General features: G+C 46.4%; 1 protein-coding gene across 1 annotated transcript in view; it reads right to left on the bottom strand.

The window, feature by feature from the left end:
* Positions 1 to 19,500, bottom strand: part of LOC126092820 (uncharacterized) — a gene marked incomplete at its 5' end in the record, with an annotated part of 410,598 nt that overhangs the window by 304,842 nt on the left and 86,256 nt on the right. The window contains one exon of the mRNA XM_049908549.1: positions 10,466 to 11,142. Within this exon, the coding sequence (XP_049764506.1) occupies positions 10,466 to 11,142 (677 nt within the window). The remainder of the gene's footprint in view (positions 1 to 10,465; positions 11,143 to 19,500) is intronic.

The raw sequence follows: 19,500 nt of genomic DNA, 5'->3' as shown, positions 1-19,500 counted from the left end.
TATGCATCTGGTGGAAAAGCGACGGTGTAGTGCGCTACTAATTGCTTCCTGGAGTTGTAACTGTGACTGCTGACATTGACTGTCAACAACTGAGACGTCTTGCAGACGCAGTCTGAGGACAACGACCAGGAAGACTGCATGAAGTGATGCTATTCCACGATAGTGTGGGGAAAAAAACAATACAGAAGCTGGGTTGGGCAGACACTCAGCACACACGTTATTCACCTGATATGGCACCTTCAGGTTTTCACCTCTGCCGCTGTCATTCGAACAGTCTTCAAGGAACTTCCTTTCCGGATAAAAACGCACTCCAAACACGGCTTGACGAATTCTTCCTTTTAAAACCATGTGATTTTCGATAGTAGCATAATCGAAAAGTTACTCTAGCGTTGGTGGACTGTTCTAATAGTGAATATATATTATTGATTACTAAAGTCTCTGTTATATCTTTCTGTTGTATTTATTAATCTTACGGAGGAACGATGCACCAACCTAATACACGCACCTCATACAATATCCCACAAATGAATGCTCAAAGAAGTTAAAACTAGAATATAGGGTGGTTCACTTGAGGCGCGAGCGCTGTGCTCAGTTCCGATTGTTCCGTACACTCGGCTCGTCCGTCCTCATCTGGGAGGTGGCCCACTGGTTTTAATGGCACTGGATGAATTAGGAGTGATCTTGAAAAGAAAGGTAAGATCGTTGCGCCATTTAACTCTTCAAACTTTTATGCCGGCAGCACCTGCTAACGGAGCTGAGCAGAAACGCGAACTAAACTTTACAGACCGACGGAAGTGCAGCATCTGACCAACTCAGAATGACGTCAGCACTGCAGCCGGCTATTGCAGTCTGTGCATGCTGGAGAGATTGGTTCTGAAATTCTCTTTTCATAATGAACCATGGCTGTATTTCTTGCGGCACACGAACTCACGTTAAAATCGATGGCGGGGTTATGAAAATACTCACCATTTAAATGAGCACTGTGTGAAAACAGGCAGTTGATGTTCACTTTATGCAATACGAATTATTGGTCGGATATTTTCCATAAAACCGCAACTTTCGATAGCTATGTACACGATATACCTGGTGATTCAACAAGATAGAGCAGATTTCAGTTGTTTCTTGCGGAGAAACTATAAAAGATAGAAACACGTTGTGCATGTCACTGTATAGAAGAAGGTTCAACATTGTTGTGGTGAGCGTATTGTAAGACCTTCAGTACACACACCATCAGATCAATTGACTTGTCGCTCTAACGAAGTAGGTAATTGACTTGTCGCTCTAACGAAGTAAGTGAGTGTCAGCAATATCTTTCGTGGTCTTATCGTGGCGTGTTTATCTTCTGGTGTTAGGTCAGACGATAGAAATGCCACTTGCACGCGTCGAGTAGCAGATTGACGGTGACCAACTTAAAACAGAACTTGATTAATTTTAACACACCTTTATTAAAATAATAACAAGCATAAAAATTACTTAACTTGGTTCTGGATGCTATTTACAATTGACAGTCTGAAGTTCCTTTGGTATTGGTACGTTAATCTTATTCTCACATACAGGGTGTTACAAAAAGGTACGGCCAAACTTTCAGGAAACATTCCTCACACACAAAGAAAGAAAATATGTTATGTTGACATGTGACCGGAAACGCTTACTTTCCATGTTAGAGCTCATTTTATTACTTCTCTTCAAATCACATTAATCATGGAATGGAAACACACAGTAACAGAACGTACCAGCGTGACTTCAAACACTTTGTTACAGGAAATGTTCAAAATGTCCTCCGTTAGCGAGGATACATGCATCCACCCTCCGTCGCATGGAATCCCTGATGCGCTGATGCAGCCCTGGAGAATGGCGTATTGTATCACAGCCGTCCACAATACGAGCACGAAGAGTCTACATTTGGTACCGGGGTTGCGTAGACAAGAGCTTTCAAATGCCCCCATAAATGAAAGTCAAGAGGGTTGAGGTCAGGAGAGCGTGGAGGCCATGGAATTGGTCCGCCTCTACCAATCCATCAGTCACCGAATCTGTTGTTGAGAAGCGTACGAACACTTCGACTGAAATGTGCAGGAGCTCCATCGTGCATGAACCACATGTTGTGTCGTACTTGTAAAGGCACATGTTCTAGCAGCACAGGTAGAGTATCCCGTATGAAATCATGATAACGTGCTCCATTGAGCATAGGTGGAAGAACATGGGGCCCAATTAAGACATCACCAACAATGCCTGCCCAAACGTTCACTGAAAATCTGTGTTGATGACGTGATTGCACAATTGCGTGCGGATTCTCGTCAGGCAACACATGTTGATTGTGAAAATTTACAATTTGATCACGTTGGAATGAAGCCTCATCCGTAAAGAGAACATTTGCACCTAAATGAGGATTGACACATTGTTGGGTGAACCATTCGCAGAAGCGTACCCGTGGAGGCCAATCTGCTGCTGATAGTGCCTGCTGTACATGGTACGGAAACAACTGGTTCTCCCGTAGCACTCTCCATACAGTGACGTGGTCAACGTTACCTTGAACAGCAGCAACTTCTCTGACGCTGACATTAGGGTTATCGTCAACTGCACGAAGAATTGCCTCGTCCATTGCAAGTGTCCTCGTCGTTCTAGGTCTTCCCCAGTCGCGAGTCATAGGCTGGAATGTTCCGTGCTCCCTAAGACGCCGATCAATTGCTTCGAACGTGTTCCTGTCGGGACACCTTCGTTCTGGAAATCTGTCTCGATACAATCGTACCGCGCCACGGCTATTGCCCCGTGCTAATCCATACATCAAATGGGCATCTGCCAACTCCGCATTTGTAAACATTGCACTGACTGCAAAACCACGTTAGTGATGAACACTAATCTGTTGAAACTACGTACTGATGTGCTTGATGCTAGTACTGTAGAGCAGTGAGTCGCATGTGAACACAAGCACCGAAGTCAACATTACCTTCCTTCAATTGGGCCAACTGGCGATGAATCGAGGAACTACAGTACATACTGACGAAACTAAAATGAGCTCTAACATGGAAATTAAGCGTTTCCGGACACATGTCCACATAACATCTTTTCTTTATTTGTGTGTGAGGAATGTTTCCTGAAAGTTTGGCCGTACCTTTTTGTAACACCCTGTATATCTCTGATACTTGACAAAAGAGTCTATACATTTATCTTCATGGCTATGTAAAGGAATATGGTAATCTTATTAGGCGCAGACTGAAGCTTGACTATAGACTGGCACAGACAAATGTAGAACTCGTACAGACTGGTACAGACTAATGCCGACTGGTACAGACTGGTGCAGACAAATGCAGAATGACTAATCGGAGGTCTGTACACTCGTTATAATACCTCGCGCATTCAGGCATCACTGCCCGAGTGTGATCCGTGAGGAGAAAAGGTTCTACGTTAGCAGCAATCTCATTGGCTGCGTTACATATTAATACACGGATCGGCGAAAGCAGAATTTGGTCCGTCTCTATGGGAGCGCCATCTCGTAGCGCGGAGACGGACGAGCGCTGCGCCTGTGCTGTTGTGCTTTGCAGGGCGCACTCTAGTGGGAAAGTTGTGTACGCGCTGACTACGAGGAACTATATACACAACAATTTTCGACACAGCGGCGCTTTTGTTTGCTTGTAGGAACTTGGTGAGTACACCAAAAGAGAAATCACTTCGTGAGTTGGAACATGCGCCAAGTCAATCCATTGTTATAATGCAACGCATTCCTTCGTCGATTCAGCAAGAAGCCGCCTCTACACAAGCAGATTTATGACTGGCATCCAAAATTCTTAGATTTTGGTTGCATATGCAGAGGGAAGAACACTGGTCGCCCACGCACGTTTAACTAAAGTGTAGAGCGTATCCGAGATGCGTTCACACGGAGCTCTCGGAAGTCCACAAGATGGGCAGGCCAGAAATTTCAGCTTCCTCAAAGAATGCTGTGGCGCCTTCTGTAACGACAGCTGCACATGAAGCCTTACACATCAATAGAAGGAACGAATATTGCATTTCATTCCTCCATGACATGAAATGGCAGACGACACATTTTTTGAACGACTCAGCTATTCGGGTGAATTGACATTTCTTCTATCGAGTAAAGTGAACAGCCAAAATCAAAGAATTTGAGGATCACAAAATCCGGGAGACATCGTCTAACATGAAACAGACACACATAAACTGAAACTGTTTTGTGCCATTGTTGTTCACAAAGTTTGTGGACCTTGCGTTTTTTGCTGAGGAAACTGCGACAGGAATGTCATAGCTGGACATGCTGCAAATTTGTTTGATATCTCAGCTTCATTAAGATTACAATGATATCACTTTGATGCACGACGGCGCCCCACCTCACTTTCACCTTGAGGTGCGATGTTGTCGTGACAACACCATTCCACAACGCTAGATTGGGAGTGGTTGACAACAGAATCTTGTTCATTGCTTTTGGCCTCCTATGTCACTAGACCCCACACCTTGCGATTTTTTTTGTGAAGGTACATAAAAGACACAGTCTTTGTCCCACCAACGCCACCTACACTTCAACAGCTGAGAAATCTTATTAGCCAAGCTGTCAATCCAATAAACAGGGACCTTTTGATTCGTGCGTGGAATGAAATGGACGACCGTTTCCATGTCCCTCGAGCAACGCATAGCGGTCATGCTGAGTGTATGCATAATGTATATATGAACATGAAAACTTTGAACCTTCCTCTATTTAAAAGTGAGCCATCACTTGAAAATGATATAACAGACCAACATCACGATCATAGTGAATAAGTGTTTTGAATAACAGTCCGACAGAAAACACTGACCTTTGTAAAACGCACATAATACAATACTGACGAAATGGGGTTGATGGAATCATACACACATCAAAAAAATTTTTGCATCACCCCCGTTCCCTGAACTCCTGACGACAGACGTTGACTATGGACATAGTATCACAGACACACGGACTGTTCAGAGATGTCACTAAACCTGCCAAAAGATGTAAACAACCAAGAATTAGACGGAGGGGGTCCGACAGCTTATCGCTTCCTGTCAGTCCACCAGAAAGGAGGTACACGGCTCGTGTTGTCTGCAGTTCAACCATACCTCGACGGTCAATACCGCGGTTCGATGGCATCCGAATTGTTATTTTGTGCCAGGAAGGGCTCTCAACAAGTGTCCAGGCGTCTCGGAGTGAACCAAAGCGATGTTGTTTGCACATGGAGGAGATAGAGAGAGGCAGAAATTTTCGATCACATGCCTCGCTCAGGCCGCCCAAGGGCTGCTACTGCAGTGGATTACCGCCACCTACAGATTATGGCTCGGAGGAACCCTGATGGAAAAAGCCACCATGTTGAATAATGCTTTGCGTGAAGCCACAGGGCGTCGTGCTACGACTCAAACTGTGCTCAATAGGCTGCATGATGCGAAACTTCACTCCCAACGTCTATGGCGAGGTCCATCTTTGCAACCACGAAACCATGCAACGCGGTACAGATGGGCCCAACAACATGCCGAATGGACCGCTTAGGATTGGCATAACGTTCTCTTCACCGATGAGTGTCGCATATGCATTCAGCCAGACAATCGTCGAGACGTGTTTGGAGGCAACTAGGTCAGGCTGAACGCCTTAGACACACTGTCTAGTGAGTGCAGCAAGGTGGACGTTCCCTGCTGTTTTGGGGTGATCGTGGAAGGTCCTGTAACGGCTGTAAGATACGTGAATGCCATCCTCCGACTGTAGTGCAACCACATCGGCAGCATATTGGCGAGGCATTTACCTTCATGGTGACAATTAGCGCTACCATCGTGCACATCTTGTGAATGACTTCCTTCAGGATAACGATATCGCTCGACTAGTGTGGTCAGCATGTTCTCCAGACATGAACCCTATCGAACATGCCTGGGATAGACTGAAAAGGGCTGTTTATGGACGATGCGACCCACCAACCACTCTGAGGGATCTACGCCGAATGGCCGTAGAGGAGTGGGGCAATCTGGACCAACAATACCCTGATGAACTTGTGGATAGTATGCCACGACGAATACAGGCGCGCATTGATGCAAGAGGACGTGCTACTGGTTATTAGAGGTACCGGTGTGTACAGCAGTCTGGACAACCACCTCTGAAGGTCTCACTGTATGATGGAACAACATGCAATGTGTGGTTTTCATGAGCAATAAAAAGGGCAGAAATGATGTTTATGTTGATCTCTATTCCAATTTTCCGTGCAGGTTCCGGAAATCTGGGAACCGAGGTGATGCAAAACATTTATGACTGAAGCGATTTCGTAGACGCACTGTTGGTACATTGACATATTCTCATAGAGGGCAGTACTCCTCGTAGAAAAACTCTGTATTGTTGCAGACGCCCTTCAGATTTCTGCCATGAGAGCGCAGCAATGAGCACTTACGCTAAATGGTGACAGTTGCCGAGAAAGCGTATGTTGTACTCGAAATGCTTTCACCTCATTCTGCCTCAACACTGCAATGACACTTCAGAACAAAGTTCAACAACGATTCAGAAATTACCAATTCCATTTGGCGGTTGTATGCACATCTCAAGACTTCAGGACGCCTCTGCAAGGCGCGCGGCCCGTTCTCACACATAGCCCACTGAAGTCTACCAACATAACAAGCGGAGGGCTGAACGTACCACAATAGCTCGATTGAAAAGTTTAGGATACTACTGAATCTGAAGCCTTACCGCATGAAATTACTACAAGGATGATTCCCGATGTGAAAGTCAGAAGCTCTGAATTTTCGGCACAGTTGCACAACTTATGAAATAGGATAGCTTTTGTGAATGACACAGTAAACAGACACGACGTGAGAATCTGCGAGGCAAGGAATACCCGTGCTATTGTTCAGCACATTCACCAAACGTTAAAGTGTTCAGTGCAGTCTCACGGTTTAAAACTTTTTCTTCCGCGAAAAGACCGTTATGACACACGTGTATCTGGGTCTGGTGGAAAATCAGCTCATGCGACAACTGGAGATCGACGGCGTGGACTTCATCTACGAACAGAATGGTGCCCCACCCCATTTCCATTATGATGTTCGTAAATTCTTGGAGGGTAATTTGGGAAACCGATGGATTTGTTGTGGGGTTGACGACTACCAATTCATGTCAAGGCCTGCAGGCTCTCCCGACCTAACATCTTGCGGTTATGTTGTGTAGGGTTAGGTGAAAGACTCCTCCACCAAAAAACCTATCAGAACTCCGTCCTCAGATCAACAGTACTTTTGGACAGATTGGTAGGGACATGCTGCGCCGATCGATGGAAGAACGCGATTATCAACTTGATAATAGCAGAATCAGTAGGGAGCCACATATGCAGCCCTCATAATACGCAAAAAAAAACTTTTTACGTGTTTATTTGTGTGTGCAAAGCCCTAGAGCAATTCTGTGAAATTGCTTCATTCATCTATAACGACCTTGTATATAAAAAAAGAAAGAAAATACGTTATATGCTCACCATCGTTTCGTGAACGGAATCAGACAACATTGCAACATAATGTTATATTTTCTAAGGCGTCATCACCGCAGTAAACTTTCGCCGTGAGGGAGAATAGAGAGCGGAAAACTTATGTAAACGTCACCAAATGTGTGTAAAGGTGGACAGCCGTCTGAGGATGAACAGTCGGTTCGAAACCGGTAACGGCGCTATTTGTGTAAAGTGGCTAGCTGCTATTTTCCTTCTTTGCAAGAACCAACCTGAATTTTGTACGCAACTATGGTCTCAATATATCAGTTTTTGATAAAATAGCAGTTGTGAAATACCCAGTACACGGCGATATTCACGTAACGGTGGTGACGGAAAACACAACCCCTTTCAAGAAAGCAGGCCGTCACGCGTACGTCACAGCAAGTGACGCTGCAGGTCTTGAGTACTGGCAGCCGTCTCTAGCGAGAAGGAAGTAACTGTTCCAGACGATTTTAATAATACTTGTCTGCGCGTTTAAATGCATACAAGCTCTCAATGGCACACGGCGATTTAAGAACTTCAGTGGGGACCTTTTCAATTACATATTGACTTCTCATGGGCCCTGCGAGGAGTCGAGCGTTCACGAATTGTGGCGGACCAGCCTACTCGTGGCCTACAGTAAATCAAGGCCTGAGCTTACGTCTATGCAGCGTCAGCAATGTAGTGTTCGTGGCCAACGATGAATACTTACGAAAGCCCTTTGGTCAAATGTTTGACAGTGTAGTAGGGATACTTTTAGGAAAGATCTTTGACAAAAGTTCGAGCGAGGCCGTCGTTCACACGTCGCTTCGCTTTATTTCGCAAATTTAAGCTACAAATTGCGAACTACATTTGGTATGTGCCTATCGCCACAGTGATTATTGCAAAGTATGAAGAATATGAAATTCTTCGTGACACAAGGTACGCTAACTACAAAATCGGATGGAATCTTACAAAGAAACAGGTGCAGCAATCAGATGCACTCGAAACGGCTGCGCTGTGAAAGATGTTAAGCTTACGTACAAAAAGAGAGGATGTGGAAGGGGATGAAGATGTGAAAAGCCAAGTCTGTTCGAAGTGTACATAAGTGAAATGAATGTGTTTATCTGTACTCTGGATAACCAAACTCAACCTTCATCAATACCTCCTTAGGTGATTTATGTACTGGTACACATGTGTCTTGAATAATACGCTGCAGTCATAGACTATGCGGTTGGTCCCGGCGGAGGTTCGAGTCCTCCCTCGGGTATGGGTGTGTGTGTTCGTCCTTAGGGTAATTTAGGTTAAGTAGTGTGTAAGCTTAGGGACTGATGACCTTAACAGTTAAGTCCCGTAAGATTTCACATATATTTGAACATTTGAATTTGAATAATACGCAAAATGGTACACTGTGGCACTCCAGCGCTGTACAGCCTGTTGCTAAGAATCTTAACTAACCATGAGACGCGTCTGTATCAGAAATAGTATTCATGATTCAGATAATGAAACACTGGAGCAATTAAGTATTTTTTCACACTATGCTTCGCGGGAATTTATTCTCATTATCAAGTAAAATTATTTAAATTGGTATTAATGTGATTTTTCGGGAAATAGAACAAAAGACATCTGTTCGATTGCAGCAGACCGTAAAAACACAACTGTACGGTAAGACAGGGAGAACAACACACATACAAATATAACGTAAATTATATACATAAATATTTCCTTTTTATTATGAGATTAACACGCGAAACGCGACATATTAAGCATGAAAAAATACGTATCGGTAGCTAGTCCAGTGTTTCATTATTTAATTCCTGAATGACTTAGTTCCAACCTTCCAAAAACATCGATTATGATGAATTAAATTGAGGAATGGCGTTTTTAAAAAGATTGTCGTGTATGCAAATACGAGAGACCACATTTATCAGGGCATACTGAAATGTTTGCCGGCCGAAGTGGACGAGCGGTTCTAGGTGTCTGGAGCCGCGCGACCGCTACGGTCGCAGGTTCGAATCCTGCCTCGGGCATGGATGTGTATGATGTCCTTAGGTTAGTTAGGTTTAATTAGTTCTAAGTCTAGGGGACTGATGACCACAGCAGTTAAGTCCCATAGTGCTCAGAGCCATTTGAACCATTTGAAATGTTTTTTCATTCATCCTCAATTAATTTGCGTTGTTCTTCATATCCTCGCACTATAGCTCACGGAGAAAATTTTGGCGAACACTCCGAGCTTTTCTTCTCGCCGTCCACCGTTTCCTCTTCTTTCTTTTCAAGCAATGTGCACGCCACCAACGCATGCTGTTGTACAGGCATGCATTCCCGAACAACTAAGGCATGACGAAATAGTTTACGATTGTATAATAGTTTCAGTGAAGCAGTCTGGTCAAAGAAGTTCGACGACATCTTTGATAAAGGACTTTGACAAAGATCTACAGTGTAATACGGGCCTCAGGATTCCTGTGCGGCTGGTCCCGGCGGCGGTTCGGGTCCTCCGCAGGACGTGGGTGTGTGTGTTTGTCCTTAGGATAATTTAGGTTAAGTAGGTGTAAGCTTAGGGACTGATGACCTTAGCAGTTAAGTCCCATAAGATTTCACACACATTTGAACATTTGTCTCAGGATTCATGCATTTTTTTCGGCCGACTATTAACAATAGATTGCTGACGTCACACAGATGTGAGCTTAGGCCTGGTTGGTTCAAATGGCTCTGAGTCCTACTTAAACCGAACTAACCTAAGGACATCACACAACACCCAGTCATCACGAGGCAGAGAAAATTCCTGACTCCGCCGGGAATCGAACCCGGGAAACCGGGCGCAGGAAGCGAGAACGCTACCGCACGACCACGAGCTGCGGACACTTAGGCCTGTATTATAGCTGGTCGTGAGTGTACTAGTGCGACGTCACGAGTTCGTCGCTCGGCCAGTACTTCTGGAGGGCCCCGCGAAACACAAGTATAGCACTAGTTACTACGCTGTTATCGCGGCCACTGCCGCAACCGCTGGAGCGCGCGGAGAAGCGCGAACGGCGGCGGTAACTCACGTCGAGCCTGAAGAGCGTGGGCACGACGAAGTAGGCGTCGATGTGGTCGGTGGCGAGGGCGCAGGGCGGCGCGGCCACGTTGCGCAGCGATCGCAGGGCGGCGAGGGCGGCGACGCTGGCGCCGGCGGAGGCGGCCACGTGCGCCACGTCGTCGCCGCCGCCGTGCTCGTCGAGCAGCATCCAGGCGCCGCGCCACGCCGCCACGCAGCAGCCGGCGAGCGCGGCCGTGTAGAGGCGCGCGGCCAGCAGCGCGGCCCAGAGCGCGGGCCCGGCGGCGGGCAGGGCGCCCGCGGGCTGCAGCAGCGCCGCCAGCAGCTGGCCCGCCTGGCCCGCGCCCAGCGACGCCCACCAGGGCAGGCGCGCCGCGTCCAGCAGCCCCCAAGAGCCGCGCCACGTGGCCACCACGCACGGCGCCACCAGCAGCGCCGCCAGCGCCGCGTCGGCCGCCGCCAGCAGCGCCGCTCCCGGCACCGCGGCGCGCATCCCGCCGACTGCCGGCCGCCGCCGCCGCCGCCGCGCGCCGGGCCAGCGCCGCCCCCTCCGCCACCCACCACCACCACCGCGGGCGGCGCGGAGTCCGCCGCTCAATTGCCGCGCGCCTCCTCCACCGTGACGTAAACATCGCCTCTGTCGTGTCGCCGACACGAACGACGTGTAGCCAGTAGCCGACACTGCCACTGTGCATAGAGCTTAACAAACGGCCCCCGGTTCCCATGGTACACGGATGACTTCATTGCTATTAACACCGTGTCTCTCACTCAATGACAATGTGCAGTTAGGATGGATGCAATTAATTTTCACGGGCTCCTCAACACCTCTCCCTTTCTACAACGAGATTTTCACTCTGCAGCGGAGTGTGCGTGATATGAAACTTCCTGCCAGATTAAAACTGTGTGCCGGACCGAGACTCGAACTCGGTACCTTTGCCTTTCGTGGGCAAGTGCTCTACCATCTGAGGTACCCAAGCACGACTCACGCGCCGTCCTCACAGCTTTACTTCTGCCAGTACCTCGTCGTGTTATGTTGACTTTGTTTGTGTTTGGAGTGGAGGTTGTTGCTAGACGCACACATACAGTCAGTCCCATACAAATCCCCACCATCGCCGACACCACGCCAGCAAGCACCACCAACATCAGTGAAAAACGTGTGATGGCAAACAGCATTGAAGACGCGTGTGACAAAACGAAAAGTAACTGTGTGACATCCCAAAGAGCTCTTAAAATGTCCCCCAATCAGCGGCCAACACCAAGCCACAATCCGTCCAGTACCACCTCAGAGACCGCAACAGAAACCAGCACCAACAGCAAGCCAGCTGCACCTAATTATGATAATTTAGGACCTAACTTACTTTTAAGTGGGCTAGAGAAAAAAGAGATACTGCAGACAGCGCAGCGGATGCTACTTAGATTGTGCCATCCAAAGGGAGATTCTCTCTGTTTTCCAGTAACTGAGCAAACAGACAGAATCATCCTAAAGACAGAAAATATTCCTACATCAGCAGAGCCGCTGCTCGATCTCATGCTCCAGGCCTGCCTGCGCAGGTCAGAATCTTTCGACTTGGACAAAATGTATATAGATCATGTAAGAACACACGGACGAACATATTTTGATTACTCACAGACTGGAAGTAAATGTTTTGTACACGTAAAACACCCAGAACACATAGACAAAAAATGAATATCTTACAACATAATACAAAAAACAGTACGACAGTCAGCGCGGAAATCCCTAAAATAGCACAGGACCTGCAGGCAGACATCATGTGCTTACAAGAACCTCATAATAGAAACGGGCAACTGATATGTCTACCAAAACATGCTACCACAATAACAGGCAGCAATAACTGTAAGGCTGCAATAGTAATTCTAAATAGAACTTATAACATAATTAAGGTAACACAGTTATGCAATCAACACTTGCTTACCATAGAGATAACTAATGGGAACGTCACATGGGCTATTGCATCCATGTACGCCCAATACAGCCATCAAATACAGCCGTATGCAGACTACATCAGAGACCAAGTATCGTATGCCAGAGGCAAAAAATTTGTGATAAGTGCTGACATTAATTCCAGATCGACCCTCTGGAACTCAGACAGAACAGATGACAGAGGACGCATAATCACCGATCTAATACAAGAAACACAATTACATGTAATGAATACGGAAGGACCTATACCAACATATGCAGGGTTCGATGGTACGAGCAGTAATATCGACTTCACGCTAGCAAATAATGCAGAAATGGCATACGTAACAAACTGGACTGTACACGACAACATGACCAGTAGTGATCATAATGTCAAAACATACACACTAACTCACACTCAGAACACAATGACCAAATCACACACCAGACACTTGCTGTTGCACAAAGCAGACTGGAACAAATTAACGGTAATTATCCAACGACACGATCTAGAAAACATCAATGGACGTATCGATTATAGAGCACACAAGTTAACACAGGTGATACAACATGCACAAAACACTTCAATACCGACAGCAAAGAACACAAATTGCTCACCAGTACCACGGACCAACGAACTTACGAGACTCAAACAAGACGCAAGACGCAAACGAAAATTATATCAAAGGGCGATAGCAGATAGGGAACGACGAATAAGACTTGAAGCATATAGGCATGCGCAAGACTTATATAGACAGACCCTATACAACACGCGTAGACAACAATGGGAGCTATTTGTAACAACACAAACAGAGCAAAATATATGGGGGGAACCATACAAAATACTGACAGAGAAGATAAAAACCCCACTAGTTCTGGGAACGCTAAGGCAGGATCACGACACGATGACGAGGGGATGGAGGAATACAGCGGAGTTTCTGCTGTATAAACTGCTCCCTGACGACATTATCGATACAGACACAAAATATCATGCAACACAAAGAGAAAACCTACACACACCATACAACACTGCAACTGTCACCTGTTCTTTTGCGCAAGAAGAGGTTGCGCTAGCAATCTCAGAGCTCAAAAACAAAAAAGCACCTGGACCAGATGGTATCCACTCGGAAACACTGAAAAAACTAGCACCGCAGATCACCCCGTTCCTAACAACGTTACTGAACGATGCCTTACGGCTGGGCAGGGTACCTACAGTATGGAAAACCTCCAAAGCAGTCATTATTAAGAAATCAGCGGACAGGGATCCTTCAGATCCAAAGACTTACAGGCCAATATGCCTAGCCGGCCAGTGTGGCCGTGCGGTTCTAAGCGCTTCAGTTTGGAACCGCGTGACCGCAACGGTCGCAGGTTCGAATCCTGCCTCGGGCATGGATGTGTGTGATGTCCTTAGGTTAGTTAGGTTTAAGTAGTTCTAAGTTCTAGGGGACTGATGACCTCAGAAGTTAAGTCCCATAGTGCTCAGAGCCATTTGAACCATTTTTGAACCAATATGCCTAATAAACACGCTAGCAAAGATTCAGGAGAAGCTACTGTGTAAGCGCCTGCAAACACACAGAGCTCTCAGGGGTATGAGCCAACACCAGTTCGGCTTCAGATCTGGCAGATCAATAGATGATGCCATCAACCAGACCCTGCACATAGTTAACACCACAAAACAGAAATACGCCATGGCAATAATGATTGACATTGCCGGAGCATTTGATAATGTTTGGTGGCCAGCACTGTTTCAGAGGCTAAGACATATGGAGGTACCGCAATCACTGTACAACAGTTTTCTAGACTACTGTAAAGACCGAGTAGTCGAATGGCAGATGGACAGCCGGAAAGTAATTAAAAGAATTACCAAAGGCTTTCCTAAAGGGTCGATCTGCGGCCCCATCTTCTGGGACATAACAATCGAACCCCTCCTACAGCTTCTGGATGGGGATGACAGGTCAGACGGAATTGTCGCCTACGCAGATGACCTATTAGTTGTAGTCACTGCAAACAACAGAGCCAAGTTAGAAGAGAAAGCCAGTGGATTACTACAAACAATTACTCAGTGGTGTCACAACAACAAACTCAGGATAGCCGAAAACAAAACAACATACACTTTACTGAAAGGATCACTCCAAAGGAATCCTTCGGTTAAAATTGGGGACATAAACATCAAACGAGCACACATTACGCGCTATCTTGGGGTACACATAGATGAAAAATTGAATTTCCACGAACACATAAGGCTAACAACAGACAAAGCAGAAAAAATACTCCACAAACTGGTGAGGCTAAATTCAAAACAGTACAGACTACCTCTACCAGTCACACGTACATACCACTGTGCGCTCTTCGAATCAGTACTCAGCTTTGCAGCTAGCACGTGGGCACATAGACTGAACGTGGTCACCAACAAAGCATCCGTCAGACGAGGGCAGAGAAGTGTCCTACTTAGGCTATCTGGAGCCTTCGGTACCACCTCAGCGGATACACTGTGTGTGGTGCTCGGAATATGCCCCATAGATATCACGATCAAATACAGAGCTGCAAGGTACTGGTTAAAGGTGGGGAGACCAGATAAGGTACACACAATAACCGGTGTGCCCATTGAGACGATACGTCACCTTAAAAGCTGGCGTTTGGATACATGGCAAGGTGAGTGGGATGTAAGTGATAAGGGACGTAGACTGCACGACTTCCTCCCTGACATAAGGAAGCGGTTGAGAATGAGACATATCGATCCCAGCAGCGGTATGGTACATTTCTTAACCGGACACGGACCTTATCCCACGCACTTAAACCGCGTGAGTCTGAGGCAGACACCTACATGCACATGCGGGGAAGAAGGTTCCCCAGAACACACTGTCTTTTTCTGCGGGCAATACGCGAACAATAGACATACACTACACTTAGATTACATAGATACAGACATAGATATATACACAGCAATAAGAGACGAAGAACAATGGGCACAATTAAACGCACTGACAAACAGTATTTCAAAAACAACACATGAAGAGTATATACGGACACGACATCACAGACGTGCCTATGTACAGCGTAACAGAAATCTCCAGAGGATGGACAGCGATACCCACAGTGACAGCGAAAATAGTGACAATGAGGAGGAACAGGAGGAGGAAACTGAGATGTGACAGTAAATAAGCAAATTGCTGGCAATCTAGCCAAGAAAACACCAAATGCTGTACATGGATGCGCACCTAAAGTAGTTAATACATAGGATTAGTAACAAATAGGATAAGAAACATTATTTCTCTACTAATAACCATTTGTGTGTGTGTGTGTGTGACTGGCGGTCAACGGCTCGGCGAAACCTTCCGAGGTATTCACCGTCAGTCACACTCGGTGATGGTACTAACAAATCTCTCATCTATCCTATCTTCTTTTTATATTCTTCTTAAAAACAACAAAATTTTATTTATATTTCAACCATAAATTATAGTTATTTTGAATCTTTCTTTGTAAATGTTGTAGATAAAACAAAAGGAAAGAAAACTGTAAAAAGATGAAAAACGATATTTGTAAGACGTACAACCTGTTTTAAACATCAGGTAACAGGTCTATAATTTGGCAATAAATAAATATAAAAAAAGTGCCTCGTCTCCTACCTTCCAAAATATATAGAAGCTCTCCTGCGAACCTTGCAGAACTAGCACTCCTGAAAGAAAGAAAGGAAGTTTCATATCAGCGCACACTCCGCTGCAGAGTGAAAATCTCATTCTGGAAACATTCCCCAGGCTGTGGTTAAGCCATGTCTCCGCAATATCCTTTCTTTCAGGGGTGCTAGTTCTGCAAGGTTCTCAGGAGACCTTCTGCAAGGTTTCGAAGGTAGGAGACGAGGTACTGGCAGAAGTAAAGCTGTGAGGACGGGGCGTGAGTCGTGCTTGGGTAGCCCACATGGTAGAGCCCTTGCCCGCGAAAGGCAAAGGTCCCGAGTTCGAGTCCCGGTCTCACATAGTTTTAATCTGCCAGGAAGTTTCACCTCTCCCTTTTCTTCGAGGAGGAGGAGTAGTAGGAGGAAGAAGAAGAAGAGATTAGCGTTTAACGTCCCGCCGACAACGGGGAGTCATTAGAAATGGAACACGAGCTGAGATTAGGGGCGAATGGACAAGGAATTAGGCCGTGCCCTTTCAAAGGAACCATCCCGTCGTTTGACTTGCGCGGTGTAGGGAAATTACGGAGAATCTAAACCTGGATGGTGAGATGCGGGTTTACCGAGTGAGGTGGCACAGTGGTTAGCACACTGGACTCGCATTCGTAAGGACGACGGTTCAATCCCGTGTCCGGCCATCCCGATTTAGATTTTCCCTGAATTCCCTAAATCGCTCCAGGCAAATGCCGGGATGGTTTCTTTAAAAGGGCACGGTCGACTTCCTTCCCCATCCTTCCCTAATCCGATGAGACCGATGACCTCGCTGTTTGGTCTCTTCCCCTAAAACAACCCAACCCAGATGCGGGTTTGAACCTCCGTCCTCTCGAATGCGAGTCCAGTATGCTAGCCACTTCTCTACGTCGCTCGGTTCTTTTCTTCGACAGCATCCCCATTGTTGCAGGGGTTGAGACAATGGTAGGGGTCTCTCTTGATCCATTGTGAACGTTCCACAGCGGGTGGTTAAATATTTGACAAGGAAAAATCGCCAAACAGCTATGCAATCTGAGAAGTTAATATATTTTATTTTCAGAACCAGTTTCGGCAATTCAATATGTTATCCTCAGTGCCATATACACCTCATATCTAGACACACAAACGTATCGATATTGGCACACTTGAGCCATCAGAGACTGTACGTCGTGAATTCCTGTTTCAAGTGTTCCTTTGACGACTTGGCAAGTCTTCAAGGAAGAACTTGAAATACGAATTCTTGACATCCAGACACTCATGGCTCCATTATTATTTATTAGGAAGCGGCGTTCTAAAGCGCTCGGCTATACGAAATATCGTTATTCCGTAACTGCAATATCAGGTCGAAACACACCCAGCATTTAGCTGTACTCTTAAATAACCTTATCTATTTCAGCCTATAACCTTCTTATCCAAAGCCACTCTGCATTAAAGGGGAGGTTTCGGCTTTATCTGTTATCATCGGAGTAGCTCCACTCTCGACAAATCCCAGCTCTTTCCTTTTTGTCCCACATGGAGCCAGTATATCTGACACAATGGCAAATGGCTACGGGCGGTGAGCAGCAAGGCTGTATCACGAGACCCATACGCGCCGACAACAGCCACAGTATTCAATCTCTGCAACAGTGATTCGCGCTTGACACAGACAGGGTTGTTTCAGGAAGCAGGAAATCATGAAGGATTGACTCGAAATGTTCGGGCACCAGATTGGAAGAAAACGTCTTTAACACTGTGGGAGGCGACCGGCGTGTCAGTATTAGACAGTTGACCCGCCCGTACAGGGTAGGCCAGACACTGTGTTGTTACTATATTAAAACTAGAAACCCGCCTCGATTGCGAAAAAAGCACCTAGTGTTAACCTAGGTTTCGGCGTAGATAACTACACCTTCTTCAGAACAATAAAACCCACAAGTGCCTTGGCAAAGGTCTTCTTAGGTAATCGAGGCGGGTTTCTAGTTTAAATATATTAACCAATGATTGCTGACGCGCTGCGATGTTGAAGGGTCTACAGTTGTTACTGCCCTTAGCACTTATAGACTTTTCAAATCGGGAGCAGTTTTGTCACTCGTTTCTTCACCAGGCAACAACGATTCCGGGATTTGTGTTATCCATCCTATTCACAGACGAGGCCACCTTTACACAGAGTGGTATCTTCAACTTTCGTAACAGTCATCTGTGACATAGTGTGCAAGACCCCCCACGGTATGGTGGCAGCGAATCATCAGCATCGGTGAAGCCGAAATGTGTGGGCCGGGATAGTTGGCGAACCGCATTTTGGGACCAGTCTTCTTTCCACATCGGTTAACAGACCGGAACTATCGGCGTTTCTTGCGGGTGACTTTGTCTCCCCTGCTGGAAGAAGTACCACTGACGATTCGATGGGTTATGTGGCTGCTACACGATGGTCCTCCAGAGCACTTTGCCCTTACCCTCCGGTCTTCCCTGGTCGATGGGATCGGACCAGGGATCCAGTTGCATGGCCTACTCATTCACCAGATCTCAACCCGTGCGGTTTCTGGCATGGTGCCATTTCAGAAGTATCGTGTATGCAGAGCCCATTCCAGATGTGGAGACACTGGAGCAACGTATTCATGCTGCCTATGATGCTGTGCGGATGCAGCCTGGCCGATGTGAACGTGTGAGACAGAACATGCTACGGTGCGTACATGCATGCATTGAGGCACATGGAACTCATTTTCAACACATGCTGTAACTGTGGCTCCATGGTACAGCGCGTATTACACCGCAATCTCCGTCACAAATGATTGAATAAATGGTCTCTAGGATGGAAACCACAATTTCCGGACATTAGTTCATCAGACCTGTTGTGTTTCGTATTCTCTCATCAATCTATCCCTAGTGTTTGTACACAGTGGAAAAAAACACCCTGTATAAATTCGCCAGGCAGTTGCAGCGACTCTCTGTACATCAGTTGTGTGGAGGAACCATCCAGATGGGGTTTCTACGCATTCCGTAAGCCAAGTAGAACCATCGGCAGAGCTTTTTCTCACCCGGTGGCGTGGCAAATTAGAGCGGCTTTTAGCGATCGGTGCCAACGCTCTAGCATTCTGTTGCTGGTCGAGTGACAGCCGCTTGTTTTGTGACGATTCATGCCACGTAATGCTGCCAACTCTGTTTCGAACTGATTGCCGTATGACCGGATCGTCAAACACTCGAGCACGACACTGTACAACACAGACCTTTACTGGTGACAGTCGCGGTCGTTACAACCCCATGTGGATTATATGTTGTGGTAACCTTCTTTCCCCCGTGTATAGAGAAGATTTCGGTTGAAACTGCAGGGGCCACCTTCCAGGATATGGGCGTCCAAGTGTTTGTGATGTTGTGTGTAGCTTGTGATGTCGACTACCCAGTTATTTTAGTGCTGATGTGCAGCAGTTGGTTGATTGGCGCAGTCGTGACGTAGGACCAGTGAGGCATGCCGCGTCAGGAATATGAGGATAGCAATCACTCCAAAAAATGG

This window comes from Schistocerca cancellata, chromosome 7 (genome assembly GCF_023864275.1).
Source record: "Schistocerca cancellata isolate TAMUIC-IGC-003103 chromosome 7, iqSchCanc2.1, whole genome shotgun sequence".
Lineage (NCBI taxonomy): Eukaryota > Metazoa > Arthropoda > Insecta > Orthoptera > Acrididae > Schistocerca > Schistocerca cancellata.
This window is presented reverse-complemented; position numbering and strand designations above follow the sequence as displayed.